We start from the raw sequence: 12348 nt of genomic DNA, 5'->3' as shown, positions 1-12348 counted from the left end.
TGTGGAATAAAGGTTTTATGAAGATAAAATTATACCAGGACTATGAAATTTTTTTCATAAATCCTAAAATGTTTTCTATTTCTGAACAAAATGTCTCTGAAAATGACCAAAACAGATCACTATCACAAAAGTCACTACATAATTCAAATTAAATTTATGCACTATCCTAAAATGGGGTGATAGAAGAACTAAATAAGTGCAATATTTTACTTAATTCTTTATGCAATTTAAGATAGTTTTGTAGGCAATATGGAAGACAGTAATAAACTTTACTACATAAAAATCTCAGATATTAGGTATAAGTAAACTATGTTGCAAGGCCTTAAGAAATTAAATCACTGTAACCTGTTTTAGATAATAGTAACTTTATTAAATAGTTCCATATAAATAACAATCTATAAATAAAATATTAACATCTATTAGAAGAAATTATTACTTAAAGATATTTTACTGTAAATTCCCTCAAAGATAATTTCCTAATTACTTTTTTATTCTTAAGCCTAAAATGACTATCACAGGATTACTTAAAGCAAGATACTATAGAATTGGAATTTGTTTGAAGAGAGCCTATTAAGATGTCAACAACAGTAACAATGTTCTCAAGTCACAAAACTATATTAAACCTTACATGCACATCAAATCTTAATACAAAAATAATAAGGGTAATTGTTATTTAGTAGAATTTAGAAGTCTAAGGAAATAATATCTTTAATATAAACTCAGAACTTCAAGTTGAATCAGATGCATGCATTTTACTTCTAAGGTTCTTAAACTGGCTGAACTGAGTTTGAATCTTAACACTTACTAGCAACTTAATTTCCATTATAGCCTCAGTTTTCAACAGAAAAACAGAGATGGGATATGGACTTATTTTATAGTATTACTATAAAGAGCCCATGAGATAATGTATATAAAAGCATTTAGCACTGAGCTTGGTGCATGGTAAGCACTCAATAAATGTAAATAAAGTGATATTAGTTGATTTTTTAACCAAGCTTCTTTATATATTAAGACTGAAAATTTTACTAGATGTTTCTAGAACTGCTCAATGGACAAAGCTATTTTGAATTTCTTTAAATTGCTTTTTATTTTCAGACCTTAATTCTAGATATCTGAACTGAGAATCACTTGCTATTACGATAACTTCTAAAAGACTGACACTTAATTTCAGAAGAAATGGACCTGAACAACCACGCTTCCAATCAAGAGTATACATATATTCTGGCTGAGACTATATCAAGTATGATACGTTTAAGACTATAGAGTTATGGCTGTCAGTCAGCTAGTCAAGTTATGACATTAATAAATTATGTATCTAACCAACTCATTATCATGACAAATATTTTGAGAGTAGAACAGCAATAAAGAAAAATACTCTTATATTTAAAGAGTGACACTTATTGCTATTATATATGAATATTATCTAAAGTAAACTTGTAAGATGTACAGTATCCTCTCTTCCTCTCTTTTATTAACTATGAGGCATGATAACTAGATTTAATTTAGGTAAAATTAATTATATCTTTGTTCTGATCTATAATTCTACTGGTATATTAACATATCATAAAATCACAGAATTAGGTATTTACCTAATTCATTCTTATTTAATTTATTTCAACTTCAATTAAGAAATTAACAGAAACTTAGATTCAATAAAGTTTTAAATTTTGAGATAAGTCATCATTTTGAACAAAGAAAATCTAATTATTGCTATATATTTTAAAATGTAAGCTTCAGCAAAATGAAAGTATTTTTAAACAAAGATAATTTTTAGGGAATTCCCTGGAGGTTCAGTGGTTAGGACTAGGCACTGTCACTGCTGGGCGCCTGAGTTTGATCCCTGGTGGGGGAACTAGATCTCACAAGCCAAGCAGCCAAAAAAAAATGAGAAAAAAATGTATAATTTTTAATGTATTGACAGATTTATACTTTAAAGCATATTAATAAAAGAATATTGTACAATATGGTGGGCCAACTGTCACTAGACATTAATGTCTAAAAGAAATTAAATTTTATTCGTTTATAGTAATGTTAAATGTAATTAAAAGATGTTTTCTAAACCAATTTTTTGAAGTTTCATGTGAACTTTGTAAAAGGTCATTTCAATATAACAAATACTTCAGTGAAATAACCAGAATTTGACCTCCTCTACAAGAAACAGCAGTAAATACTACCATAAAGTTAACACCTACAAGTTCCCTTTAGAGCTGTTTCTCCTTTAAAAAAAAAAAAAAAAAGGACAGGTCCTAAGTTCCAACAAACTAAACTGATCAATAATGTGGGTTTCATAACTGTAAACTGAGTACTTAATTAGGAACATTATAATGATATTTATAGAACCCTAAGTCTTAAAAATGTTACTCTCAGGTCACCAGTTTCATCATTATTATTTATAATCATACTTCACACTCCAATATCTGCTTTTACCAGATTAGAAATCAGAACCATAAATGAACTATAAGAGTTTATTCAAAATTTATAACAACTTGCAATGCTAATGACACAAAGTCAATTTGAGTTAAGTGGCTATGGGCTGAAGATACAAAAACAAAATTAAAGAATAAAGACTCTAACTCCTTAAAACATTTCTCAGCATTTTTATTTTCTTTATGAAAACTAAGACATTCCTCCTCTGCACAGCAATACCTATTACATATCAGAGGAGCCTCAAAGGCACTATTACAATTCTATAACCACTGGAAGTCATACACATGCCCAATAAAATTCCTGAATTAAGTAATCTTACTCCACATTTTAAAAGATTCAGTAAAGATTAGGAAGACTAAAGGCTCACAAAAGAAGAAAGGAAACTGGGATAGCATAACTGGGATGGGAGGAGGGGAGGAGAATATGACAAGAAGAAACAGACAACAGTAAAGAAAAAAAATGTTGCAATCAAGAGACAGAGGACTGGCCTGCCTTTGAATATCACTCCAGCTACATCTTAGTTCTTGGTCTTCATCCACTGTCAACAGCCATTCTGGCTGCATTTCTGAACTGGGCTCTCATGGAGGTGATACATTCACCAGCCATCTTTAGGAAGGTAAATGATTAATTGCACTGTTTTCCCACTGCTGCAAGGACAATGAAACGGAAAGTAAACTTGTGCACCTCATTTCATATCTAGTTGTAATTTTCCACACAACAATAAACAGAAACATATACTGTAAGTTTATACGGCTGGTTTCTTTTTTGCTTTGCTGTGTGTGTGTGTGTGTCTGTGTGTGTGTGTCTGTGTGTGTGTGTCTGTGTCTGTGTGGTGTCTGTCTGCTTTCATCAAGACAGTTAATACAAAAATCCCAATCTCTAAATCGTTATCAAGTTGACAATGATCTTCTAACCACAAATATTTTAAAAACATGGAATGCTTATATTTTTTTTCTGAACATCCCTTTTAATTAGAAATATTTAAATTGATCTAATAAAATTATAAATAAAGAAAAAGCAATGCGATTTAGAATTCTGATTTCCAAATATGAAAATCACCAGCAGGAAAATTAAATGTCTAACCTTATATGATTATCTCTAAAGCCTACAAAGAAATTCTATTTTGAGATCTCCTACCCAAGATACAACACAGGATGATTTTGATACCAAAGGTCTAAAATAAAGTATCATGGCAACTTTATTTCTTTGCTTTTGCAAATAACAAAAAAGAAGAGGGAAAACACACTTTTGTGTGTTAGTGTTGTTGAGTTTAGTTAAATTCACTTCCAAAACACCTCAAGAAATGAGTAATTTTATAAAGATAGTTCTAAAATGGAAAAGTACCAAGTTGGTGTTTTCGGAGAGTCATATAAAGAAGTTGAGCACAAAGATTAAAGAGAAATTATTACAGGTATATTTCTTAACCCACCTGCTATCAGGTCATCAAGAGTGTCGGTAAGCGTCTGGGCTGGAGTTGCAACCATTAGTCCATCTGGTTCTTGCACTAACAGCCCCTGATCGTGTCCAGTAATAGCAATCTGAGGCTGTCCTATAATCTGATGATTACCTGATACTTTCTGAAGTTCAAGAGAATTTGTCCCATTAGAACCTAATTCACTGGAAAAGTTACACTGTGGAGATGATAAAGGCTGGACTGGGACAAAATCAATTTGTTCTGCCGATGGTGGAGACTGTTGCTCATCATCAACATCATTATCTTTAAATAAGATTGTGTCAACCTGAGGTAACTCTGAAAAGTGATCCTCTGGGAGACTACCATCTCCTTCCCCTTCTGGGAAGACTCCTCTATGAGAGCACTGCTGGTGTGGAGATACTGTGTCTTTCTGACCTTTGGTTTCCAAGTATTCTTTGGTAAATTGCTGCTGTGTTTTCATCTGCAACTGCCTTTCCACTTTCTGCAGTTCTTTCAGTATTTTCTTCTTCTTCTGGACTTGCTCTTCTCTGTTCTTTTTAAGTTCTTCTATCTTATCTTTGTTCAGAGGTTCACCTTGAATTAACTCCAATGACTTAAGCTGTGCTTTTTCAATAGCACTAATTCTTTGTCCCAGTTCATTCAGTTTTCCTTCAGTCTCCTCTACTATGCACTCCAAAGGCTGGTATGGGTGAAAAGGTGGCAGTACGTCCTGATCTGCTACCTGCAGGGAACTGGACTTCTGCTTGGATGTACCTAAGCACATGAAAAATGTTTGAAAATGTGCCATGCTAAAAAAAAAAAAAAAAACAAAAAAAAAATCCCAGTCCTCCCTCCGCCCCCCCACCACATACTTCCCTCCCAAAACCCATATAACTAATGCTATAGAATGAATGTTCAGATTCACACCAGTTGTAGGTAGATTAAAGACCAGACTCATCTATTTTACATAGCACAAACAGGGATGTTGCCAATTAAAAAAATGTGACTTTTTCAATTAAAAAAATCTAATATTTATTGGATTGGATGATTTTGGAAAACAAGACAGGATTAGGGAGAAAAGGAAATCAAAGAGGAAAGAACCTCAAAATTCTGCTTATTTAATTGGACTTTTTAAAGAACATCAAATCTAAAGCAGTATCAAAATAATGTTGAGGGTATCATTAATGTTGGCTTAACTGCCCAATTGTTCTTTTTACAATATTAACTGTGCAAGTACAGGTTACTGGAAGAAACTGTAACTTGTAGATCAAAGTAGGGAAAAGTGTCTTTCAAACTGCCAAAATGTTTCTTTATTATATTAAAATATAATTTGAAATCAATTTTTAAGATATAACCTTCTAAAATTTTTCAGTAATTAAGTCTTAAACACTTCTGTACCTGAACACTGTATTAAACTTGTATCACAAAGGACAATTATTCTGAGTTTAAATAAACTCTTCACGTAAAAGTCTATGAGAGAAACAATGAATATTACCTAGGAGAAAATCAGACTTCCTATATAGGATTACTCATATTGACAGTGTATGTTAAAAATGAAGTAACTATACATTAATTTAAGGTTTCGATCACACTTAAATTAATTTACTCCCCTCATGGCAAAATAATTATCAATATTAACAATCCTAACATCTGGGCATAAAGTGGAGGAAACATATAATAACTACTTAGAGGCAAATTCAAGGCTTAATCTTGTTTAGGAAGAACTGAGACTATTCAGCAATAAAAGGAACTACTGATATAGCCTACAACGTGGATGAACCTTGAAAACATTATGCTAAGTGAAAGAACCCAGACACAAAAGACCACATGTTGTACAATTCCATTTTTAACAGATCTATAGAGAAAAGGCAAATCTATAGAGACAGAAAGGAAAATAGTGGTTGCCTGGATTATAGTGGTAAGAATGAGGATTGATCACAAACAGGCATGAGAGATTTTTTTGGAGTGACGGATCCAAAACTAGATGGAGGTGATGGTTATGCAATTATGTAAATTTGCTAAAAGTCATTGTATTGTACATTTAAAATGAGTGAACTTTTATGGTGTGTAAATTAAACAACAATAAAGCTATTTAAAAAAAACTGGGTAAAAAACAGTTGTCTATTCTTAAGGACTGTAGTCAATATATATGAATAATATATGTAACTTCAGAATTTTAAAAATAAGCTCATCCAATGCATTCAAAATGATTCTTAGGTCCAAACGAAAAAAATAATCCATTAGATGTTTAAATGCTCAGAACTGCAAGAGGGTGACAAAACTACTAGACAAAAAAATAAAAGATTTCACTGCTTTTTTTGCTAGAATAGGAGAACTCAAAACTGCAGGCAGCTCAAATATTTGCAACATGTTATTATCAAAAAAAGTCTAACAGGTTTTCCCTGAGATACTGTCTTTAACGAGGTCAGACAACCACAGTTCCAAAATCACTGCAATTACTTTAAAGACAGTTATTTTTTAAACGCAAAATTCAGCAAAATGTATTGTCCACATTCAATTTTACACTTCTATCTGAGCAAAGTGGTGAGAACAGACTTTATCCTTTCAGAGCAAAAGCCGTTAGTTTGTGAGATAATTTTACAACTATTTCCGCAAGATCACATAGGAAATAATGGTTTGCTCTACTTGTTCAAGGTACCTAATGACAATCCTTGGTAGGAAAAGGGAGTTTAACTGCCACAAATAGAAATGTATGAATCTGCGAGCCCAGCAAGGAAATTTTCAGTTGTGTAACAAATTCAATGACATCAGCAGAGTAAATTCAGAAGTTCTGCAAAGAAGTTCTGAATGCTCCTCCAACATTATTTTAAAACACCCCTGTATAGTTTTTGTATTTTGTAATTTGCGTCTCGTAATTTGTATTTAAGATTAAGAAAACTAGGTAAGAGTTCAACACTAATCAGACTGGTAATTAATTATGACCACATTGGACAGTCAGATTTTAAATCTTATAATAGTAAGATAATCCAAAATAAGGCTAGAATTTTGAGGGTAATAACAGAGAGAAATGGCTGTATCTTGTTAACAAATAAAATACAAAAAGCTTAGAGCACAAGATTACAAAGAGTAACTTATTTAACTGAACACAGAGACAAAAAGCCCAAAATATATGTAGCAGGAAGAACAGAGGATGGTGAAAGTAATGCACAAAAAGCAGTTCTTCCCCAAATAGACAATGACTGAGTATCTGTATCCATGGAGTTAGTGGGATTGCCTAGATACACATCAAAGCACTAATACAAGCTATAACATCACGACTAAGCCATGTTGGTGAAAAACAAATGTCACCTAATTATTCCTAGAAGCTGAAGAAACACCTTCATTTTGGGGAAAAGCAGAGAATGTTAACAAGTGTCCTTTTACCAACAAAATTTTCAGTCTCTAGGAAGGTAGTAGTATAAGACACCAGAATGTAAAAGAGTTCCATCTTCCTCAGATATCGCCCACTGTCAGATAGAAATATATAAATCTATTCATTCTCTACTCATTGGTAGCACTGAGTGATATCATAAATTAATATTTAGGAACACAGGTAAAGTTACTATCTTATCTCTTTGGTTTGGTTTCTACCCTACTTCCTCAACTTTCACTTTTCCTCCATTAATTAAAAAAGTTTGCAACAGGAAACCACGATATAGAGACAGCTTAGAACATGGCCTTTATTTTTTTATGGGCAGTGAGGAAATGAGGTGGACATAAGCAGTTATATGTTAAAAGACATTATTAAATTTGGGCATACATAAATCCACGTAAGCATGATTACTAATGGAAATCTATTAAACTAGAGAATATTAGTAGTAAAATTTCCAGAGGAACACTCAACCTCATTCACTGTACATATAATTTTTCTATACAATTTTAATGATTTGATATTAAAATGAGAACTTTTCATGTTACCTACTTCAATAACAACTCTGGGATATAAAGCATCATGTTAACCTAATACTTACTTTACATTTATAGTTCTGTTTTCAATCTGTTCCCCAGCAGTCTAAAATAGTATTTCTTGATTAAGTTCTTAAACATCACCTTTAATCACAATGTCGCTCTTCTTAAAAATTCTTAATAATTTTCTTTTGTCTTCAGAATAATCTATATTCTTAGCCTGGCATTTATTAATTTATTCAACAAATATTTAACGTCTAGTACAAGCAAGCCATAGTGGACCATACAAAGACGAGCAATCTAAACCCTGCCCTCGAGGAGCTTACAGTCTAAAAGGGGAGATAAAAATGTACAAATCCAAATAAAAGGATAAAGCCAAGCGTTGGCAGATACGGAAATGGGATGGGGGTGTTTAATATAGTAACCCTTACACATTGCTGCTGGGAGTGTAAACTGCTGTAGCATTCTAAAGAGTGTATTCACAGTACTTTGTCAGATAAACATTACATACTCCTATGACAGGCAATTCTGCTCCTGAGTTTATCCCAGAGAAATTCTCATACAGATCCATAAGGGGACTGTACCAGAATTTTCACCACAGCATTGTCTGTGGTGGTGGGGAATGAGAGACAATCTGGGTACCCATCATTGAGAGAAAGGACAAGTAAAAAATAGAGGATATACAGGATGAAACACTATGTATGCTGCAGGTAGAAACAATCTAGAGGTAGACATATGGATAGATCTTAAAAACAGTGTTGGTGAAAAAAGTAAAAAACAAAACAGGATCTACAGCATAATACCATTTATGTAAATTTAAAAATATATAAAGTAGTAAACATTTTATAAGAACTTGTAAGAACAAAAGAATCTGCAAATCAAACACACTAGAATGACTGCCTAAGGGGAAGTATGGGTATGGAAAGAGGGATAAAAAGGAACAAAGTAAAAACAAGAGCAGAGTCATGATGACAAAGTCCAGGAATTAAGTATGATTAACTCAACCTTCCACACTTGAAGTCCAAAGGGAAGGTGAAGGTGCAGGAGTGACCACAGCCAGAAGGAAGATCCAATAAAGTGCTATAGGAGTTCAGAGAAAAGAAATGACTCCTCAAGAGGGCCTTAAGGTGCACACAAAAGATGTGTATTGTTTATCTTGACATCATTTTAATGCTTTGCAATGGATTAGTTAGTTCTAAGCTATATAACTACAGAGAATAATCAGAATCCTATTTTAGGATCTCTGTAGAATCAGTTACTACAAATGAATTAGATGCAACAAGTGGCTACAATCAACAAATTTATTTACAATATTAAATTTGGAAAGACAAAGGTTTGATATTACTTATGTATCCTTTCCCATGTGAATATTCATAACTATAGATGATAAAGCTAAACAATGCTAGAAAACTGAGCATATCACTCTTACCTAGTTTCACATTTTGTTTATAAAGGTGATTCTGAGGCCTCTGTCAGATGCCAGCTAGGATCTCAAATCCTTGAAAACTAACAATGGATAAGTGAGATTAGTTGCCTAAATCAGAAGAATATGAGTCAAGATGGACGGAGCCTGGACGAATGGTGCACATGAAAGAAAAGAATATCATAGTAGGATATATAAGAAACACCTGGGTAAGATTTATGAGCCTGAATATATTTTAAAAGGATGCAGATATGAATAAAGACTTCAGATAGGAGTAAAATGTTATAAACTTGAAAAGATGATTGCTAGAATAGGAAGAGAGTCCTAGAGAGTAAGAATCCTTCCTCCATCCTTAGTCACATATGCAATGCAGGTATAATCTATGGACTTAGGAAAAACAAAAGCAAAACGGTCAAACAGCAATTTCATCACTCAAAGTAACTTCTCTAGCTATATAAATGAGAAATTTTAAGAAAAAGCCACTTTAAGGAGAATATAATGTATATTTAATAATTTAAGATAGATTTTTCTATCTACCCAGGTGATTCAGTGTGTACGTACTTTTACATCATCAATTGATTTTTCCTAAATTATAGTGATATTCTAATATGCACACGATTTATATCAATACTAACATGAAATCTTAACACAATGCATTATCACAGCTTGCTCCCACATAAATAAATGTTGGGTTGGCAATACCACTTGGCATCTGGCAACAGCAAGGGCCAAGTGTCTAGATACCAGTGTTAATTTTTTCCTTCCCTAATAATTTAGTAAAATGAAAGATTCCTTAAAAGGTTAGTTCATTTTGACACTATTCAGTAAGTAATAAAACATCAGGGACTTCCCTGGTGGTGCACTGGTTAGGAGTCCACCTGCCAGTGCAGGGGACACAGGTTCGAGCCCTGGTCCAGGAGGATCCCACATGCCGCAGAGCAACTGGGCCCGTGCACCACAACTACTGAGCCTGCGCTCTGGAGCCCGCGCTCTGGAGCCCGCGAGCCACAACTACTGAGCCTGCGTGCCACAACTACTGAAGCCCATGGGCCTACAGCCCGTGCTCTGCAATGGGAGAGGCTGCCACAATGAGAGGCCAGCGCGCCGCAGTGAGGAGTGGCCCCTGCTCACTGCAACTAGAGAGCCTGCACGCAGCAACAAAGACCCAACGCAGCCAAAAATAAATAAATTTTAAAAGACCCAAAAAACATCAAAGTGAAGAAAATAAGTAGCTACTCAGTATAAGAAGGTATTTCAGTAAGCAAAAATATGATTACTCACTTGAGTATCAACTTAAAAAGTCACTACCCAAACGTTTCAGTTGACTTACATATTAAATCGAAATTTAAAATGTTTTACTTCCTTTCTGTACATACTCTGTGTCCTTCCTAGCTTATTTCTTGGTTATTTTGTGGCTCTGTGTTAATAAATATTTTTTAAATGATTTCTTATTTAGTACTGAATTTCCCTAGCCAAAGTTACTACAGTCCTCTATAGGATATAGTCAAACAAAGAGCAACAAAAACAGAGGCATTTAGGTTTAAATATTTTACTAAAGGCTGTTAGCCGGTTAGGATGCTCAGATTCCTTAACAAGTACATGCTTAATTTGTTTTTTATTTCTTAAGACTAAAAATAGCAGTCTTCATTTTCTGAAGTTTGAATAGCTAGGTGTCCAATGGAAAACTGCTAGAATTAGCTTAAGTCGGAGAGACTACAGGTATTTTATCTATGAAATTAATAGTTTAGAAATGAAGTAATCCTTGGTGAAGGCCCACAATACTCTAAATTACTAAAATTGACATTAATTTGAAAGAAGCTTCTGTTTGCTGCTGTATAGTCACTCCTTACCAACTTCATTTAAAGCTGTGTTAAAGATACAAATATATACTTACACACTTCACTGTGATTTCAAAAATCTAGAACTTCATTGTCATATAATGAATGAAATATGCTTATACATTTGTTTTACATATAATAGTTTTTAACACTTTACATATTACTTATTTTCTTTATTTCAGAGAACTCAGGTAGGACAACCATACATTATTACCAAGTGAAGGTACTTTATATCTACAAATGAAAATACAGCAGAAAAATAACAGAGCTCAAAAACTTGAGTCCTTTAAATAGTGTATACACCTTGATATTCACTTGGATATTATTCATATACTTTTTTATAGTTATTTGTCCGTGTTCACATACTGACAGATGTTAAGCCATATATTCAGCATTACATGAAAGAAACTAAATATAATTCTTAAACTTCTCACTCACCAAACTGAATCAATGCTACTAAGACTTGACAGCAAACATATTTTCATTCCTCATATTACTGTTTAGCTAAAGAGTTGTGAAATGAAAAATGAATGCCTGATAAATTTTTGCTACTTTAATATAACTTGCTACTTTATTTAATATAATGAAGAACTTGGTATATGCTTAAGTATTTTTGCCTGTGCCAGATGAAAACTACACCTAGAAGTATGTTAGCATTTTAAGAAATCATTTTTCCTAGTACTTGTGTCTTTTCTATTTTAAATAGTATGTAAGATGATTAGCATTTGTCAGAATTACCTACCTCAATTCTGGATACACAGTAACTGTGTACCATTAAAGTACCTTTACGAATTCATACTTTAGGTGATAACATACCCATTTTAAGGAAAATAATTCAAGAACTAACCTTTTTGTACTCCTAAAACAGCAGGAGAGTTCTCCTGTAAAGTTCTGTCAGGTTCCTGTGGAGGTACAACCATGGCGAGTGTATGCATTGGTACACGTGGAACCTAAAAAGTCAACTCAGAAAAAAATAATCTCAGACCAAAGAATAAAACAAAGGTCCATAAATGAAAGAGATCCTGTTTTAGATCTTCTTCGTATACCACCAAATTAACTTTTTTTGTTTCTTTAAGAGAAAAACCAAGAAGAAGAAGAAGGAGGGGAAGAAGAAGAAGGGGAGGAAGAAGAAGGAGGAGGAGAAGGAGAAGAAAAGGAGAAGCAGCAGCAGCAGCATTATTCACCAAGCAGTAATTTCTGAGAATAGTGATTGGGCAAATTCAGGCATTCTACAAACAGTCAATGATAAGCTAAATGGAATTAATATCACTCTCTTGTTACGGAGAAATCCTTGCTGGTTTCAGTTATAGCTAGGAGTACAAGTCACATATTCAACTGGC

At 33.3% G+C, this 12348-nt stretch overlaps 1 protein-coding gene across 5 annotated transcripts in view; it reads right to left on the bottom strand.

Moving 5' to 3' along the window:
* LOC309622637 (ankyrin repeat and KH domain-containing protein 1) overlaps positions 1-12348 on the bottom strand; it is a gene marked incomplete at its 3' end in the record, with an annotated part of 115657 nt that overhangs the window by 29649 nt on the left and 73660 nt on the right. For all 5 annotated transcript variants that reach the window (XM_082378610.1, XM_082378611.1, XM_082378612.1 and 2 more), the window contains 2 exons: positions 11856-11958; positions 3857-4615 (listed from right to left, as the gene is read on the bottom strand). In XM_082378610.1, the coding sequence (XP_082234736.1) occupies positions 3857-4615; positions 11856-11958 (862 nt within the window). The remainder of the gene's footprint in view (positions 1-3856; positions 4616-11855; positions 11959-12348) is intronic.

The sequence above is a fragment of the Balaenoptera borealis genome, assembly GCF_965194805.1.
Source record: "Balaenoptera borealis genome assembly, chromosome: 2".
Classification (NCBI taxonomy): domain Eukaryota; kingdom Metazoa; phylum Chordata; class Mammalia; order Artiodactyla; family Balaenopteridae; genus Balaenoptera; species Balaenoptera borealis.
Note: the sequence above shows the minus strand (reverse complement) of the source record. Positions and strands in the feature narration are given on the sequence as shown.